The 18099-nt window shown below is 55.3% G+C and overlaps 4 protein-coding genes across 4 annotated transcripts in view; 3 read left to right on the top strand and 1 right to left on the bottom strand.

The window, feature by feature from the left end:
* The first annotated feature begins 240 nt into the window (after positions 1-240).
* Positions 241-3171, top strand: VOLCADRAFT_81593 (uncharacterized protein). The gene is made up of 4 exons (XM_002951762.1): positions 241-646; positions 1070-1250; positions 1770-1990; positions 2429-3171. The coding sequence occupies exons 1-4, from the start codon at positions 269-271 to the stop codon at positions 2639-2641; spliced, it is 993 nt and encodes a 330-aa protein (XP_002951808.1). The 5' UTR covers positions 241-268; the 3' UTR covers positions 2642-3171.
* Positions 3172-3508: 337 nt separating this feature from the next.
* On the bottom strand, positions 3509-6141 carry VOLCADRAFT_109811 (uncharacterized protein). The gene is made up of 3 exons (XM_002951668.1): positions 5068-6141; positions 4712-4732; positions 3509-4466 (listed from the first exon to the last, which is right to left on the bottom strand). The coding sequence occupies exons 1-3, from the start codon at positions 6019-6021 to the stop codon at positions 4422-4424; spliced, it is 1020 nt and encodes a 339-aa protein (XP_002951714.1). The 5' UTR covers positions 6022-6141; the 3' UTR covers positions 3509-4421.
* Positions 6142-9848: 3707 nt separating this feature from the next.
* Positions 9849-14575, top strand: asa1 (mitochondrial F1F0 ATP synthase associated protein). The gene is made up of 11 exons (XM_002951761.1): positions 9849-9994; positions 10200-10286; positions 10365-10475; positions 10559-10705; positions 10818-10883; positions 11566-11748; positions 12197-12355; positions 12689-13075; positions 13287-13461; positions 13831-13937; positions 14163-14575. Exons 1-11 carry the CDS (start codon positions 9962-9964, stop codon positions 14484-14486), a joined length of 1779 nt encoding a protein of 592 aa, XP_002951807.1. The 5' UTR covers positions 9849-9961; the 3' UTR covers positions 14487-14575.
* Positions 14576-15185: 610 nt separating this feature from the next.
* The window catches only part of VOLCADRAFT_105217 (uncharacterized protein), a gene marked incomplete at its 5' end in the record, with an annotated part of 8940 nt that continues 6026 nt past the window's right edge, over positions 15186-18099 (top strand). Inside the window, 4 exons of the mRNA XM_002951760.1 lie at positions 15186-15220; positions 16758-16827; positions 16977-17438; positions 17782-17841. Of these exons, the coding sequence (XP_002951806.1) occupies positions 15186-15220; positions 16758-16827; positions 16977-17438; positions 17782-17841 (627 nt within the window). The remainder of the gene's footprint in view (positions 15221-16757; positions 16828-16976; positions 17439-17781; positions 17842-18099) is intronic.

Genomic DNA, 18099 nt, shown 5'->3' with positions numbered 1-18099 from the left:
AAGTCGTATGGCACGACCAACATATGTTTGCAAGTTTCCCTACAACCTGTAACTTAAATTGGTAGTGTATATCTCTCCAAAATAGCAGGTTCAGTTTGCATGGCTCGCGGAACGATACCAGCGACCCATGGCTCCCGGGTCATCCCTTGCTGCCATGCGAGCATTGGAGTTGATACATCAACAGTATCAATTAGTATCCATACTATGCAGCAGTCATCTTTTTGATGATAACTGATAGGCAAGAACCACCAGCTTGCACGCGGTCATTATGGCATCGGCCGCATGCCCCCTTTCCCGATGTTCACCATGCCCATTGAGCCAGCCAAGCACCAAATCTAGGTTGAAACATCCTCGGCCGCCCTTCCCGGTCCCGTTCGCTCGGGCGTTTCCGTCATCGTGCGCCACCTGTACAGCACGAGTTGGAGCCTCAGCGACGGAGCCCAACAGAAAGGCAGAAACAGCGGCGTTAGTTATTCCCAGGACGAGGCGCGGCGGACGTTGCATGCGAAACGAAGGGCGGCGATTTAGGCTGGTACCGACGGCGTCAAGCCAGCCCGAAGGGGACGTCACATCTAGCGGCGTCCCATGCCCATCCACCCCGTGCGGTGCCGACAGGGAGTCCTCATACACACTTGAAGACACGCGGGTGTGTCTGCAACCTCCCAATTCCTCACGATCCCTGTACCAAGAAGCCCCGCTACCGCCCACGATTAGAGAACTCCTCTGTCAGGGTCCCAACGGGAAGGAGTGATGTTGCACGGTTAGAAAGAGCTGGGCTCGCTGCCACTTAAAACCCCAATGCGCATTATAAGGCTTGGCTGTACGGCAAGGTCGCTCACTTTGTAAGGCTTATCGGCGTGGTACACGTCCACGCTGCGCAACGACCTGAGTGCCGCATCTCGCCTTTTGTGCACATACACATACACAGACATGCATGCATGCATCTATGCACACATGTAATACGCATATGTGCCGCCATACCGTGGATCAGCTAAATTCCCATTTGCAGCGTTCGGTAGACCGCCCATCACTGGGCCCGTGCCACTTGCCACCACTTGCGCCTCCTCAGACCCTGGTTGAGACCGCCATGCTTGCGGCCGTGTCGGGCTTAGCCTACATGCTATCCACCATCCTTAAGCTGGAGAACAGCCTGGGCTACTTCCTGCCCCTACCGGTGGTGCTGTCGGCTTTGCGCAGTGGCGGAGGAGCGGGCTGGCGGACCATGACCGCGACCTGCTTCCTGCTAGTAGGTGAGAAGGCAGCTACCGGATGGGAGGTCGGTCAGCAAGGGGAGGGACCTGGGAAAGCGTACGTACGTTGCGGGAAGGAAAGGTGGTCACGCCAGCTGCGAGAGGGAAGAGCCAGGGTTAGAGAACGGTTGGGTGGGGTCCGGTGGGGTTTGGAGAGACGGAAGGTGAGAGCGGGTGGTATGGAGGGCGCCATGACTACGAGGTAGGACCCAGAAGCAAGAGGGGCGAGTCGCATGGTAGCCTAGTTAATGGTGGGATGAAAGGGGCCGTTGGATAGTATCTGGAGCATGCGCCAGGGAAAGGCTGGGGGCTGGAACGGCGGCCGTTGATGTCCACCTCTGGACCCGGACCTTTTACCAAGGACTAAAGACCCGGGGCAGCTGACACGCACCGGTTGTGGGGTTAGCTTCCTCAGTCAGCGCGGCAAGGGCCGTACAGTCTAGGTGTAAGTGTATACAGCAACATGGACCCCGATTCTCAACCCCTCCGCCATACCTTCCCTACCCCACGCATTGTCAGTGCTCCTGGGCCCCCTTCGGGCAATGAGCTACCTGTTCCTGCACGGTCTGCTGGCAGCGACCCTAGGCTCACTATGGAGCAGCCGAGTGGGCTTTTGGCCTGGCGTGGTGGCGGGCGCGCTAGTACGGATGTGCGGCCAGTTGTCGTACCTGGTCATGTCGTCGGTGACCATGAACGAGAACATGTTTGCGTTGCTGCTGAGCAACGTGTACAATATGCTGGTAAGGGCATGGGTTTTGGTGGAAGTGAGTGATGGAGCTGCGGAAAGTAGGAAAACTGCGAATCAGCCTGCTAAGGGTGAAGTGGGGGTTCCCTTGCTCAAGCCATCAGGCGGGCAGAAGGGGGTCCCACCTGGAGACGGGGTTCCTGTGGAATAAGCGGTTCGAGGCACGACTTGCATGCAGATGGCCAGCACGACTCAGCGGGCTGGAAATTAATGACCCTTCGGTTGTTTTGTGCAGGCAGTAGGGCTCGGTTAGGGGATCCAGGCCGACAACAGTTCGGGGGGAGGCCTCTGGGCAGCAGCACCTGGGAGCTGGGAAAGGAGCAGAGGCGAGCTCATACTGACTTCTGGGGACCACACACCCTCTGTAACCCACTCCTCACCCGTCCCACTCCGCATTCACCCTTTCCCGCCTCCGCCTCACCCTGTCGCACAGGACCAAGCCTCCGCCGCACTGGGCCTCAGCGGGGCCCCGTCCCCGCTGGCGGTCAACTGCACCATCTCCTCCTTGCTGCTCATCAACGGCCTGACGTACTGCTTCCTGGTGCATGTGGTGTACCGGGTGCTGCTGGGGACCATGGGCTACCAGTTGGGGCCACTGCCGGGGTTGGTAGCTAAGTACGTCAACGCAGGGGTGGTGGAGCGATAGGAAAAGGCGGCAGCACGCGCCGCGGCGAGGTTGGGGTTTAAGGATAAGACATCTAGACATGCTGGATGGTACCCAAACGTGGGCCGAGATCTGGCCTAGACGGCTAGAGAATCACAGATCGTGGAGGGAGGGAACGAAACGGGAGGGAAAAGAGGATTTGAATGGTAGGAGGCGGATGGCTAGCAGCGGCAGGTAATGTTGGCGCGGTATGGGTGGATGGGTCTAACCATGCAGGGCCAACACGATGCAGAACCACACTACCAGGGTTGCAATTCCGGTTGGATGAGCGATGGGCGTTCGGTTTGGGGAGTTGGGTTTGTACATGTCCCAGACTCCTGCCGAGGTTTAGCCGGTTGGGCCGCTGGAAGCTTGGCCCTCTACTTCTATTGCACTTGAACGAGGATCATTGCCATTTGTCATGGTCCAGGGGCGTGCCAACAATATGTGCCTACGTTTGCTGTACAGTTTTGTGGTCCTAATACATTATGTTGAAACGGGATGGCGGTAGGATTGTAAGGCTTAAGTTATTTAAGGTTCCTTAACTTTTGGTTACTAATTTGCATGCAGTAGCTGAAACGGCAGTGAATTGGTGTCACAGCCGTCTCACTCCATCCGGGAAGAGTGGGTTTTGCACATATATAGGTAGGACATGGTGGGGCCATGGACGCAAGGATTGCTAGGACCTCTTTACGCCATAATGGCTGCTCAATGGCTTCACGCCACCAGTATATGGCTTCACCCTCACGGAGACGACTGTCAAGGATTCTACCTTGGCTTTTCCAACCGCAACCAGTGCTGTTTGTTCATTCACTTGAAAGGAGTCTCCAAGGACTGAGCCCTGTTTAGCGACGGAGGCGTGGGAAAAAGGTTGTCCTGCCAGATGGTTTTAAATATGCATGCAAAGGCGCCGTCAAGTAACGCAAGACATATTGCCCGCCAGTTGGTGAATTGCGAACTGTCTGCGATCCTAAACATCAGCGCCAAGGCGTCAACCTCTCCAGGTCCAATGGGTCGTCTTGAAACACGAGATGCGGATGGTTGGGGGGCAGGCACGCGAGCTATCTCAACCTGGGCCAAAACTGCCTGCCGCGCCCTTATTCATGGAGTTGAGATTCGAATTCCCTTGATACCTGCATTGGGCTCCAGAGCCCCAATCGTGTCGCGCTCCCAACCATAACAACATCAGCTCGACCTCCGTGCAGAAAACGCAACCCAGCCAAAAGCACAGGCCGCGCAGCAAGGGAACGCATGCACGTACAGGACACCTCGCTCCTCTACCACGGCGCCAGCCGACTGCACATACCCAACAACACCCCAAACTCCAAGACGGCTCACAGATGACCCACAGATTAACAATACTGTGGTGGCAGAACCGTATGCTGCACCCATTTCTCCCTCTCACCACTCAAAATGCGCGCCTCCGCACCTGACGCACACGGCCCTCAATAATCACCCTCAACCTCCTTTCGTTCAAAATTTGCTGTTCATATGACACCGTCATCATCTTCCGTGTGCTTGCGTCATTTCGGCTCGGCTCAGCACCCCTGAGGTGTAAACAGATACCTCGTACGATTTCACGAACTGCTCAAGCTCAAGGGGGTCCGTAGCGGCTCACAGCAACGGACGATCTAACTCGGACACGGCCCTTCACTCGCTCACGACTGTATACGCACAAAGCCATGTCCCAATGCTGCGCGCCAAGGCGGCAGCCAAAATGTAGATGGGGTCTTGCCGCCGTAGCGCAACCCCAGCGGATCTGCGTGCTGCAAGTCCGCCGGGTCTACTCGGCAACAGCGGCGGCCTTGGCCTTCTTCTTAGCAGCAGCCTGCGGGATTAACGGGTATGTCAACGTTTTAGAAGGAAACCATCGAATATGTGCCAGAGTGCGCATTAAAATCACCACGGTGTATCGGTAACGACGATAATCGTATATCAAGACACGAAGCACCGCGGTCAGCTAAGGATCAACAGAATCGTCATCCACTTCACTGCGGATCATGGGCGGATGCAGCTACTCAAGCGGTTTCCAGTTCAATACACGAAACCGCGTAATAAGACCATTTTACTCACCGCAGCCTTCTTGGCAGCAGCCTGTACAAACGGAAAGAAAGAAAAACGACGGCAGGAGGCAGAAGGAGATCCGTAAGGTCGTAGGCCAAGCGAAAAGAATATCGTAAATAAATTACATCTTCGTGAGCTTCACTCTCGCTTGTTGAAACATAGGGATGTGAGGCGCCACACAGCATCTACACTCAGCCTTAAAACTTGACATCCCAACGACCAATTCATCAGATACGCCATGGTTTGCTCCCAGCACGTTTCCTGAACGTCGCACATCTGGCCCAATCCTTGTACAGAGCGCATATACAGTCTCCCCATGCATCACGCATCTACACATTCGACCCCACCAGAGCCCAGAAACCCACCGCCGCGAGCTTCTCAGCCTTGACCTCCGCTGTCTCTGCCACCACGACGATCCGCTTGTACTCATCAAAGGTCAGGTCCGCCTTGCAGTTGTGGCACTCCAACGTGTTTTGCCCTCGGTTCCCGGAGACGGTGAACACATCCCCGAAGTACGTAAAGTTCTCAGCACCGCAGCTGGGGCAGGGCGCCTTCAGGATCAGGTTGTCCTTAAAGCCGACCTGGGTAAGCGCGTAGGCGATCACGAACAATGACGGCAGCAGCAGGCCCCAGAGCAGTACAACGCCGTACGGTGCCGGCAGCTCAATGACCTTTGTGAGGCCGAAGCCGGAGGAGTAGTCAGCCACAAACACAAGGCCCAGGACGAACATGACACCGGGTAGGCTTAGCGCGGTCATGCGAAGGTAATCAGGCTCGGCGTCTGCGTACATCTTCTTGCTGCGAATGCTGCACCGCGGACCCTGCGCGGTAACAATACTGCTCTTGTTCCTGAGCTCTGCCTTCAGAAGGTCGTACTCCTCGTCCGACATAATCGGCTTGCCCTTCGCGTACGCCATCGAGGCCTCCAGGAAACGCTGCTCGTCGCTGCTCAGGACGGCCACGGTGCTGCCGGACCAGATCAGCTCATCCTTAAGCAGGTTAAATTCCTCATCGGACATGGTGGGCTTGCCCTCGTAGTACCAGGCGGTCATCGCTGCCAGGAAATCCTGCTCCATCTCTCCCAGCGAACGCTTTGAGGCTTTCTTACCCTTGTCGTCAAGTGCGCAATAATCAGCGGCAACGTTGTAGGTTCCTTCATCATCGCTAATAAAGCCGTCACCGTTATTGGAGGACTGGAGTTGCATCCGCTTGCGCAACCCGGCAAGAGGGAGGCCAGGGCACAGAGGTGACGCCCGTGAAAAAGGCATTGGCCGGAAGCCATTTAGGCGGACGCAGGGGCGCAGGATTGTCGTCTGCATAGTGGCGAAGCGTGTGCGGTCCAGGCAGCAATCAAGCTGTGGTAGACTATTGGTTCGCGGCCTTCTTCTACAAGTGGCCCGCGTATTATACAAGTCCAATTCACTGTTTTATGCACAACGCTTATGCAACCAAGTAATGAACCAGAGTGCGAGATAATGCACAGACACCCGAAAGTGTTGTGTTTCGGAGCAACCTGAGCACGATGAAAGGAAGCGTGCTTGCCATGCTCCCTGCGAATGTAAGTGTTTACTTCACTTGCAATAACTAGTACTGACGGCTTACCGATCATTCGCAGGGAGTCTTAATCCTTGGCATGTGTCTCGTCGACTGCTTAACCTTTGGCCTTTTCTGCCAGCATCTCTAGAAGAGCTGCCTGGATTTGACTCGAGGTAATACACGCCGCTCAATTCCCAAATGCTCAGCGAGAACTTGTCTTTGGCGTCTCACTTAGTCCGCTTCTGTGCGTTGCAAAGGGCAGCTTCGCAAATCCAAAACTGAGCCATCCGTTGCTCATGTGCCACATTAAGTACGAATGTGCCTCGTGCACTCGGAAAAACACCATCTAACCCTGGGTAACTGGGTTGGCGAGTGGTGGCGTTGGGAACTTAGCACGATTTCGAGCCTAGCTAGTGCATATAGATCCACTTCGGGAGGCATGCTTAGCTGGCAGGCCAATTCAACACCCGGACAGGACAGCCCAATTCAGACCCGGTCCGCCCACCCGCCAGCGCAATTCTGGGGCTCCACAACGCAATTCGAATACCTTCAGCGAGCCAGCCAGAACAATTCAAGATACCGGACCAATTTTTTTGTCAGGAATACAAAGTCAGGCCAGTTCTGCGACAGAGCTCTTCCCCAATTCCAGCCCGGATCCTACCCTCCTCATGCCACTATGTACGCAGCTGGACAATGGATATCGTGTCTCGAATGGCGGACCCTTCATCCGAACCGGTGTGTTGATAATGCTGCAAAGCCACTACAAGGCTCAGGTGGTCAGCTAGTTGTATCGGTGTGTGATTCCTGCGCATTCTTGTAACGACGCAAATGCCAATCTGAGCATCCCGGGTTACGCCTTTGCTGTGTTACAATGGTATCGAGACGGGACCGCACGAATTCCGAAATAAACTTCGGGTCGGCGGTTCGATTCTGGCAACCAGCAAGTCGCAAATTGGCGATTTCATGGTGTAATGGATAAACCAGCGCACTGGCGCGAGGTGGGATGGCTCCTGTGCTCGAAATAATGGCCGAGGACGTCCATTGCTAAGTGGGGGGCAATGTAACGACGCAAATGCCAATCTGAGCATCCCGGGTTACGCCTTTGCTGTGTTACAATTCTGCTGCACCGCTTAGATATCAGTGGTTGGAACCAAAGGGATCACCGGTGTGAACTTCTGCCAACAGCACCAAAATTTGGGGGGCCGGAAGGCCTCCTACTGATGAGAGGGTCACATCACACGGCAGGATCGCCGACCAGGTGCCACTTCAGTTAAATAACCTGGCTCGATTGGCTCCTAAGGGGATATTACACGGGCTAGCCGCCAGTTTTGAGAAAATGACGATCCAACCAAGGGGGAAATTTTTTTTTAGACTTCACTTAAGGCAACGCGGTAAAGCCATGAAAACTTTCCCACATCGCTTTAGGAGATAAAGCGTGCAAACCGCTATTAAGCCATTTCTAGCTTCCAGTATAAAAAGCGCGTAAACACTGGAGATATGTGCGGAAGTTACCAATCCTGGCAACTCCATCCACAGGGATTACAAAACGCCTTGAAATTACTGCCTTCGTCCCGTCCCACCCAGCCCGGCCACTACGGGCTCCTCGCCTCACCTTCCCTAGACGGATTGCTGCGCCAATTGCCCCTTCCCCGCTCACGGCTTCTCCCGCTTGCTTCTGCCCTTCACCTGCCCGGCCGCACATGCTCTTGCCCACGGCCACCTGCTCAACCCTACACTTTGCCATCCCCGCCATCCCGCCACCAGCATGGCCTGCTACCTTCTCCAAAAAACTAGAGGCGCTACGCCCTAGCTATCGCAATGCTTGCAGATGTGAGGTCCTGACACCGGCCTGTTGACTACGTATGCACCGTGCACTCGTGGGAAGAATGCGCAGTAGTAGTAGTAGTAGCAGCTGAGTTTCACTGCAAAGGTATCGCCATAGCTTTCGGTATATCGGGCGACTGGTTGCGGGCGCCTGGTTCCAGCTGCGGGCGTGGCAGGACGAGTATTCATACCTGTGTATCTATACGCTGCTTTTTCGGATTGCAGCCAGAATCCGTCTGAGCAAATCCTTCACCATTTTTTTCACATGCCCCATGTGACAAATGCCACCCAGAAAGCTCACGGAGCAGGTATTACTGTGTACATTATGCAAGGTTTCGTAGCAAATGCTATTGTGCTTTTATATCTGCATCCAGGTGACAAGTGACCAAATTTTAAGGGACCCTGAAAATTTATTTGGCCTCCGAGCCCACTACCCCACCCATGTCGTACAGCCAACCTTGGGAGCCCGTAACTTGTGCCATACAATACCATCCAGGTTTTACAATTACACCGTGGGTGCTCTAAGTTTTTCCCACGAGCCTGCAGACCAGGATGAAGCCTGTCAGCTGCACACATTGCAACAGGGGGATTACGCTGGCATTTTAGCCTTTCGACATTGTGCCGGGATCCTACGGTAATGCTGCGTCCCAGCGAGCCCAGGGAACCCGAAATGCGGGTGAGGAGTGCAGCCGACCCAGAAAAGAGTAAGCACCCTGCGTGTGCCTCGTTCCGGATCACTGCTCCTAGATCCCGCGGACCTAGCAGGATTGTTGTAGCAGGCAGCCATGAAGTGCGCTTCCCTTTTCATGCTCAGAGTGATCTGATATGAACCGTAGCATCCCACATCGCGTGCTAGACACCCTCATCCGCAGCGCTTCCTGGGCCCTTACCTTGCCTTGGCATAGACAAACATCACACATCGCGGCCGCTCCGTACCTGCTATTGAAATGAGGCCAAGGAGCCGCACATAGTCCGGCTTACTTCTTAAAGTTCTCCAATACCAGTGCTGTAGCCGTGCCAGGTGCCAGATCCTACCTATTGCGGATGCATGTCTGGCAGGGTTCGTGTGGACTCCCCTATCTCGCCGGGTCGATGCCCAACACTTCTGAAAGCTTAGCAGCTATGGGGAACTACTGGTAGCGGCGGCACTGCAGGTAGCCATGCTCGATGGCTAGGCGACACCACATGAGTTCCGCATGCCAGGCGACCGAGCACAGGTGAGCTGATATCAGACGATTTGACAGTGAATTTGTGGAACTGCATACCGTAATATGTAGTCCAGGAAGGAACCCAAGGGCGTGTAATGCATCTTCTCCTGCTGGGTACTTGCTGGTTATGGGCAAAGGGTGGGGAATGCTTGAGGGGATGTCGGCCAGGCCGATCCATACGTGTTGGTTTAGTGCCGTGAGACTTGTACCCCACATTCTTAGTGACCTCAAAGGGCCAGGCTTTTGGGGTACCCATGGTGGGATCGAAAGCATTGTATTAATTCAAGGGGACTGGGAGAGACGCCCGACCTTTACCCCCGTTTCAAAAGGTCTGTGCACATCTTTAGCATGGCTGTTGTATGATCTGCTTGTTTCCGGCTTAGGTTTGTCCACCATGATACCACTGGTTGTACTAGTTGCACAACAGTATTGCCTTGGCTCTCATTCATCTGGTTTTGCAAATGTGAACTGAAGGAGAAGCGGGATAGGAGAAAGAGAAAGCCCATACCTCGTCCTGCATGTACGGCGCTCCGCAGTGCCAAATTGGAGAGACCGTTGCTGCAATCGGTGTCGCATTTAGCGTGTAATTTCTGACGTGCAGTAGGTGACGTGCAGGGCTGGCATTGGCCAGCAGCCGTAGAAGCTTAAGACAGGCTGCAATTAGCGTGTCGCCTGATTGGTAGCCTGGAAAATGATGAGCTTGCGGGCTGCCGCGCGCAAGCAGGTATATCAGTCATTTACGAAACGGCTAAGCTTAGATGCCGCTGCAAATGCTGGTTGCTTGCGGACGATTTCGTTTGGAGCAGAAGCGCAACTTATATGTGCAGGGCTCTATATTATTGGCTTGTTGTCTATGATTATAAAAATGATCTCGGCTGCTTGCCTCAGCGTTGCGGAGCTGATGCTTGTGTCGGCGTCTTTCATCGCAGGAGCTGCCCTCGCTTCTGCTGGCCCAAGCGCGCCAGTACGTGACACCCCTGCGCGTGGAGTTTAGCGAGGGATTGGCCGCAACTAAGGTGGGTCCGTCGGTGAAGAGTTTACGGGGTTTGTGCTCCGAGTTCCCGGAACACGTGCGATTCGCTACTCTGCTGCAGAACAAGGAGTCGACCGCCCTGGTTGAGGAATGGAAGAGCAAGAAGGAGGCAACTGAGGGCATCCTTAAGCTACTCCAGTCCTACAAGGACCTAGGCGACAGTAAGGGCGAGGTGTGTGCTGATGACCAGCGAGTTTGCCAAAAACAGCATGCGCGACTGCTGATCCTTCGTCATTACGTTTTCATTACACACAGCCTTTGCTGAAGTTCCACAACCCGCGGACTTATGAAGACCTTACCGCGCCAGTGCCGAACTTCCGGGCCCAGAACCTCAAGCCCGGCGAGGTTGGAAAATTTTTCGACAATGTGCTTCAGAAGCGTGCGGGGGATGCGGTCGACGCGGTGAGTTGTTGGGTAACAACAGTCTCATTTTACCCTCAGTTCCCCGAAGTCCTCTATCACCACGCAAGTTCACCCGATGAGTGCTTTCCCGGTTTGGCCTCTGATATTGCAGAAGAGCAAGTGGTGGTCAGAGCGCAAGGCAGCAGCTGAGGCGGCCGCTGCCAGCAAGCAGCTCGATGTGAGATGGAAAGCATGGTTTGGGGTAGCACTTCATCAAAGTCTGAGTTCCTTGTTGTGGGCAATTACTAGACTATTGGGTGTTGCATATTACTGTCAGAACCTAAGCCGAACCTGAGTTTAAAAATCGCATTTACAAGAAACCACCGTACTGCCGGGTACGGAGTATGTCAAGCGTGTCCGGGGTTGTCCGCGTATAGGGGAGGAACTGAAGCACGAAAACGATAATACAATTGCTGTGGAAATGAAGGAGTAAGAGGATGAGATGAAGCAAGAGGGGATGGGATGATGTTGGCGCGACGCTCAGGAGGGATAGCACGTTATCGATTAACGGATGTGGCCATCCACCCAGCCCTTCACTCGTCTGTCCTTGCATGCCGGCCCTTCTCCAGCTTCCCACCTTCCACTAATTTACCACTGCCTCATGCTTCATAAAAGCGTCTGCGCGGTGTTCGGGCACTCTTGCCAGAGTGCAAGGTGCTGGCCTAGAGGTAGATTGTTCCCACTCACGGTTACCTCCCATTCCAGCCGAGTATTAGCTCAACGCAATCTCTAACATTACATTTCTGATGGTCAAGGCACACTCTGCAACTCACATGTAGCTTGTGTTTTTCACACGTCACCCCCGCAACGGCTCTCCTTTATTGAAGTATTGATGTATCCTGAACTCCGCTTTACTGCAGTCTTTCGGCAGCCTACCGGTGCCCAGCTGGACACTCGGTAAGTCGGTCTCTCTGGAATCTGTCAACAAGGTGACGGACGCCTACCTCAAGTCGCTGGAGCCGGCACGCAAGGTGACACTCCCGGGAGGCGCCAAGGAGGAGCCCGTCGTGGTGGATGGGGGCAAGCCTGTGTCGGGTTTCAAGGTACGCGATATGGACGCGGTGTTGCGCGCTGGCGGTGAGGGGTCCCGCCTGAGGGACCAATCGTGCCCTGTGTTTTGTGAGCAGATTGCAATTTGAGTCCGTAGACTACCTGGTTAGTCCCCCATCCTACACACCAATTTCCATTGTCCTCGCTCGTGCCCATGGCCAATTTGTACATGGTGACATGGCCCCCGAAGGAAGTCCTTATGCAGGAGCAGCACTTCAGCATCCGCCTCTCGCGTGTGTCGTGCCTTACAAGGCTTCGCATTGTGTGCAAGGAAGGGCATGCATGCTTGTTAAAGAATGACAGGCCCAGGTCGGCTGGCATCCATTTTAGCGCCTTACGGATGCGAGTTCTATCAAATACAGTCGTCGTGTGCTGCCACGCGCTTTGCCCCATAAACCCGTCCCACATGCCTTGTCCCGCCCGATTCGTTTCCCTGTTCAGTTCGTGAGCAAGGCAGTTGCCGCTAAGGTTCTGGCTGCTCGGCGTGCTGAGGTGCACGACCGCTACGTCAAGATGTGGGCCAAGAAGCTGCTGGTGTCGCCCGAGGTGGCAGCGGTGCCGCTCAAAGACGTGGATGGGCAGCTAGCCTCCAAGTTCGAGGTGGGTCCGAACATCGAGCGGCGTGGAGATTGAGGTCGTGGTTACGTGAATATCCGTATATTGTACTTTGAAACGGTAGAGGGCCCATGCCTTATTGACACCGTACCCTACATGGTCGCAAGGCGTTTTGCAGCCGTCGTATCGTCTTGGCATGCCTTTTCGGCACTTCCCATTTCATATAATAATTTCATCCACACGGCTGCCTTTGGGGGCTTCTTAATGCCTAAAATTGGCGCTTCGGAACGTTGACATGTAATTTTTCTTCCTGCTTTATCCAATCGGTTTGACGTTCCGTCCGCGCCATCTTGGCATCTTTCCCCTCTCCCCCCGCAGTTGCTGGCACCGCAGTACGCAGATCTGCTGCAGGCCGCATCCTCCGGCTCCAAGACACTGGCGGAGCGCATGTCGCACCACCCTGCACTGGACTCATTCCTGCTCAAGCGCGAGAAGGAGGCTATTAAGGGCGACTTCCCCTCCTCGGAGGTCGAGGCCGCAGGTGCAGCGCTCGCGAAGGAGCTGGAGGGCGATCCCGCGGTTGCCCTGGAGAAGCTGCTGGGCCCTGAGCTGCAGTCGGGTCCGTTGGCTGGTAAGCCGATGAGCGAGGTGATAGCGGCTATCACGGCACACAAGTATGCGTCTGATCGGTACATGTACCGTGAGGGCATGAAGCTGGCGGCGAGGTACAAGGCCGAGGAGGACGCTATGCGTGGCGAGCTCAAGGTGGGTGTACTGGAATCCAGTGCGATAGGGGAAGTGCCGTGTGCATATTTATGTGCACCAGCTTGTCACCTTTTTCCCACCTGCTGTCTTGTCCATTAGCCGCTACTAGCATTCCACATCAATTCCCTTCGAGCCATTCACCGCAAGCTTTTGCAAAATGGCTCTTCCTGAAACAATCTTGGCCGTTGGTGCACTCTGTCCCCGGCCGCAGGCCTTGTACGGTGATAATGTGGACGTTGCCAGCTTCCAGGCCCAGCCGCGCACCCCCGCGCAGCAGATTCTGGACCGCATGAAGGAGCTGGAAGCCCGTGCTGCCGAGTTCAAGGCTGAGCTGGAAGCGGCTGATAACGACTACCTGCGCTACGCCGCATCCAAGAAGCAGCAGGGTGGGTCGTCGGCGGCCTAAGGGTCGCTTGCTACGCCAGCGGTTAGCAGCAAAGGACCTTTTCTGAGCGTGTACATTGCCTATGCATCCCCTCAAGAATTGTTGGGATTCGTTCGTAATTTAAACCGTAGTTGTGCGGGCATGACGCTTTTCTCTTATGTGCCTTGTGCCATCACGGTGGCTCTGTGAAAGTCGTTAGTCCGGATTTTGAAACCCTAAAGGGAATGGATTCCCCTTCTTGTCAGGTCTCTTATCTCACGCACCCAACCAGTTGCGCGTCGCCATCTATCCCTTCCATCCCTATCCATGCTAGCTGCTCTTCTTATCCGCCATTTGCTGAGCTAGTGTTCTGCTTCCCGATGGTACGCAGTGCTCTCGGACCCGAGCAACATCGCTTTCGATGAGGTTCTTTACCCCAGCCTGGTGGAGGAACAGATGGACATTGAGCTGGCTGAGCTGAAGGAGGAGGAGATGAAGGTGGATGGGGAGCTTGGGGACCAGAAGTAGCAGCATAAGCATAAGAAAGGCCCACTGGCCGGGCTTTTCTATGAATCCTGGAAGAAGGTGTTCTGCGTGGAGGGCCATGCGGTTTGGCTGTGTAGATGAAACGCCAGTGGAAGTTTGGAGGAAGGGGGCATGCCGGCGGTGGGCTCGTCTATTATATACCTCGCTATCTTTAACCCTTTGCTTCCGTAACTGTAGGTGGATGATGCGGAGGAGGAGGAGCTGTGGATGCTCACCCTGTCAGCGCAATTCCGTCACATCCAGAAGCATTTTGGCGTGGACCTGCCGCACAGCGTTCTGGCGCATATGGACCCCGTCCTGGTCAAGAAGATTGACTGGGAAACTACCAATGGCCTGGAGGACTGGGACATCACCCTGGACGACATGGGTGCCGAGACCGCAAAGGAGCAGTGGGGTGTGGAGAACCTGTCGCACCACTTCCTGCCGCTCATCCGTTATCGCCGCGACAAGGCGCGCAAGCAGGTTGGCCGCTTCGACCCGGAGCTGGTTGCGGGCCGCTGAGCCTAATTTGCACTTGCTCTTCCCCGCCTTGGTGGGGTTGAGTCAGGATTTAACGGTGGTTCTGCTTGCTTTGTTAAAGCCTCGCGGCAGGCGGCCGCAGTGTGGTGACACGGTCACGGGTGGAACGGCTCAAAGACCATTGGCACTGTAGCGGTTGCCACAGGTTTTGCCAGATGAAGAGACCCTTCGTAAGAGAGTAGTGGCAGCTGGTTTTATTGAAAGGCACAGCTTAGCAGCCGGATGGCAAGAGCGCCGCCGCTGTGGGGATCCGCCCCACACCTGTTCGCTGCTGTGATGGGGTGTGGCTGCCAGTGCAAGTATTTTCCTACAATGTGCCCTATATGGCCCGGTCATAGCTGTCTAAGGTTTAGGGGATGCGCAAACCGCCGCCCCGGCTGGATAGACGGCCTTGCCGTGCTATGTCGTCACGCAGCATTCTACTGCGCCAAGCCTTTGTAACATTGTCGCGCTTTTGATCCATATAGTGAGGAGGCCGCAATTTTCCGCGTGTGCGGAGATGGTCGGGGCAAGCGTGACCTGGGGGAACATCGTAGGCTGCCCCGACTCCGCATGCGTCCGATAGGTCTCCATTCCACAAGCAAGCTGGGCCCCTTGTCGGGGATGGGTGTGCTTTTACACTCCTAATATCCGTATGGTTCAGGTGTATGCGGGATACCCGAAGTCGTCCATGGCCTCTCAATGGGTAGCGGTGGGCAGGACAAGCCCAATGCAAGGTGGGGCCCGGATGTGGGATTTCAAACTTGCGTGATTTACCGGCCGATGTTTCCGCTCGTAGTGCTCTTGGGAAGAGGAAAGGCGGATGACGTACGACGCCGCAGCCTCTTCGGAGCCGGCCAACGGAGGTCGTGTGGTGCTATGGCGGTTGCAGGAGGACGACGGGCATCCCTTTTGGCGGAAGATGTAGTGACCGGGGCAGGTCGCACCAGTGTCATCACAACTAAGCACAAAGAGCCCGCCGTCAACAGATGCCACAGCTTCGTCGTATAGCTGGAGACGTCTGTTAAGGCGCACGATGGAGTTCCGGCATCGAGTCATAAAGTTACAAGTGCCGCACGAGTGCGGAGGGGGGCCGTGAAAGCCGGGAGGCCATGGACTATATATTTTGAAAGTTGATTACACCGTACAACAGACGGCGGTTTGGGTCCTGCCAACTAGACCCCTCCTCATCCAGTCACCCGACAGCCGTAGAGACAGATCAGCCATCACCACCATCTCAGCATGTGAAACTTAGTCCATCAACTAGACTTCATCTCCACACCTCAGCAGCGTTAGGAAAAACCTAAACCTCCCGAACAATCCCGAATGAAAGTTTTTTTAACGTCAAGTACGTTATTCTCTTGCATAGCCATCCTACAAGATATGACTTCGGGCAAATTGATTGGCAGCGCAAACGAGCAGTGTTTGTATGCTTCCGTACTGCCCATGGGTCTGTCCATGTTGTTAGGTACCCTCACCTATGATTACGTATGCAGTGACGCCCCCTATCCATGTAAACAAAACATCATTCGCAATATTGAGCCGCAGAGAGCTGGGCACATGCTCGGGCGAAGCGGGGCTCGCCCCTCAAGTGTCGCTGCAGCAAGGATAGCAGCTGGCGCACATTTGCTTACTGAGATTCCGATTCGGCGCGCCTTTGAGCGAAAGATTACCATTACCAAGTGCGAAAAAAGTGCGGGTACTTCGCGTATGCTCAAGGTATGTTGCGTTATGCTACCAACTAACGCTCGTTTCAATTTCCTGGATGGAAAAGGTGCCCCTGGCATTTCGAAAAATTAATCTGAAATATCAGGGTACTCTTCGCGTTTTTGCGGTCAGCGATCTCCATACGCACCATCGGGAGAACTTCACTTGGGTCCGGAAGTTGTCCACCACTGCGCATCAGGAGGACGTCCTGATTGTAGCGGGAGACATCAGCGATGATATAGATGATTTGAGGCAAGTGTCTAATCCACCGGTTCACACTCCGGCGTGAAGAGAAGAGACGGCGGTTGTAGCCCAACACGGACCCCTGTGTTGTTAACCAGGAGTCAGCCGTCACTCGCTCTGCGAACCCCGTAGCGAACATGTGGAAGCGTTGCTCTTATAGCCAAAATAAACAGTCGGACAGCCACAACGCCAACGGAAAAAGGAGTAGCGCTCCATGGCGCAGCAGTAGCTGACGTCACCCTGACATGCAGGGTATGTTTAAACTGGGCACCCAGGTCCTGATGCACAATTTCCACATTCTCCCCACTTGCCCCGCTCCCTCAGAGCTACTCTCTCCGCCCTAAAGCAGCGCTTCGCGGTGGTGTTATTTTGCCCAGGCAACCACGAGCTGTGGGTAGGTGCTGCGGGTTTGTGGGTTACGGTCCGCGGAAGGACGCTCTCCAGATGTTATTGATTCACTGAGGTGGTGCCCACAGACAAGTTCATCAGATGAAAGAAATGTAATACCGTTCCGTCGCGTTCTTGCCCCGAGCCTCCGCGTAGGTGACCGGGAAGCAACGACGGCCGGGGGAGTCAGCTGCGGTGGCGACGGCAGCGGCGGTCCCATCACCGCCGCCGGCGTGCCAGCAGTTTCCACTCGACGCCTCTCCTTCCGTGGACGCGTGTGGAGACGATGTGGCGACAGGGCCCAAGCCGATGCTTCAGAGGCCCATGTTCGATCTTTCTCCACTGGCAGAACATGGAACCGCCCTCCCGGGGGTCGGAGCCCAGTCGCAGGATCTGAACACACACCGCCAGGAGCTTGCGCAGCCACCAGCAGCGATCCACCAGCCATTGACCCAACAACAGCAGCCGCAGCAGCAGCAGGAGCCGCATCTGCCGGTGCACGACAGCCTGGAGAAACTGGCGGTGGTGATGGAGGTGTGCGAGCAGCTGGGTGTGTGGGTAACTCCTGTCCGGCTGGGTCGGCTGGTGGTGCTGCCGCTGCTGGCCTGGCATCATAAGGTAGGTGGCTAGACGGGTGGTTAGGTGATTGGTTTGGTTTGAGTTAGGAAAGGATTCGCAAGGCCCTGGAAGGCAGGTGGTTGGGTAAGATCGGCGGATGTGAAGGTCGACCGAAGGTGCAAGTTCTTTGCTAAGCGGTGGTGCATGTCACACGGCGGTGTCGCACCGGGGTGTAGGAAGCGGGCTGGAGGTGTTATGTTAACAAGAAGGGGCACCCGGGGGCCAGGTTACGAGAATGTCCCGCCAGGTGACACATACCTTGCGGCCTGTCATGACACTGGACTGTGGCCTCTGCATCCCGATGCCTCTCGATGCCTCTCGATGCCTTGTCGCGCCCCCGTAGACTTTCGATACGGAGCCGGACATCCCAGGCATACCCAGAGCGAGCGCGCTGACGATCTCGGTAAGCAGGAGACCTGCATAAAATCGCTCGTACCGCTTCATTGTCAATGGCGGTTCGGTAAGCAGCTGCACCATAGCCGGAACAGCTGCAGCACCTGATGTTGCCAGTGCTTGCCGCTGCGGGCCTGTGCTTCCTACCTTTTATCCTCCCTATCTTCCCCCCCTCCCCTCCTTGGCAGCAGCTTCACTCGTTCGTGGTTCGTCTTTCCCCTCCCCTCCCCTCCCCTCCCCTCCCCTCCCCTCCCCGGCTAATCACCGG

Source organism: Volvox carteri (genome assembly GCF_000143455.1).
Source record: "Volvox carteri f. nagariensis unplaced genomic scaffold VOLCAscaffold_25, whole genome shotgun sequence".
NCBI classification, from domain to species: Eukaryota; Viridiplantae; Chlorophyta; class Chlorophyceae; order Chlamydomonadales; family Volvocaceae; genus Volvox; species Volvox carteri.
Note: the sequence above shows the minus strand (reverse complement) of the source record. Positions and strands in the feature narration are given on the sequence as shown.

What these genes read in the sequence shown, in the direction of transcription:
- VOLCADRAFT_81593 (XM_002951762.1), top strand. Translation starts at nt 269, where the DNA reads ATGGCATCGGCCGCATGCCCCCTTTCCCGATGTTCACCATGCCCATTG. An exon ending in ACACACTTGAAGACACGCGG is followed by an intron (nt 647 to 1,069) that starts GTGTGTCTGCAA and finishes GCGCCTCCTCAG; the next exon opens with ACCCTGGTTGAGACCGCCAT. An exon ending in GACCTGCTTCCTGCTAGTAG is followed by an intron (nt 1,251 to 1,769) that starts GTGAGAAGGCAG and finishes ACGCATTGTCAG; the next exon opens with TGCTCCTGGGCCCCCTTCGG.
- VOLCADRAFT_109811 (XM_002951668.1), bottom strand. Translation starts at nt 6,021, where the DNA reads ATGCAGACGACAATCCTGCGCCCCTGCGTCCGCCTAAATGGCTTCCGG. An exon ending in AGGCTGAGAAGCTCGCGGCG is followed by an intron (nt 4,733 to 5,067) that starts GTGGGTTTCTGG and finishes CCGTTTGTACAG; the next exon opens with GCTGCTGCCAAGAAGGCTGC. An exon ending in CTGCTGCCAAGAAGGCTGCG is followed by an intron (nt 4,467 to 4,711) that starts GTGAGTAAAATG and finishes TTAATCCCGCAG; the next exon opens with GCTGCTGCTAAGAAGAAGGC.
- asa1 (XM_002951761.1), top strand. Translation starts at nt 9,962, where the DNA reads ATGATGAGCTTGCGGGCTGCCGCGCGCAAGCAG. An exon ending in TAGGCGACAGTAAGGGCGAG is followed by an intron (nt 10,476 to 10,558) that starts GTGTGTGCTGAT and finishes CATTACACACAG; the next exon opens with CCTTTGCTGAAGTTCCACAA. An exon ending in CTGCCAGCAAGCAGCTCGAT is followed by an intron (nt 10,884 to 11,565) that starts GTGAGATGGAAA and finishes GCTTTACTGCAG; the next exon opens with TCTTTCGGCAGCCTACCGGT.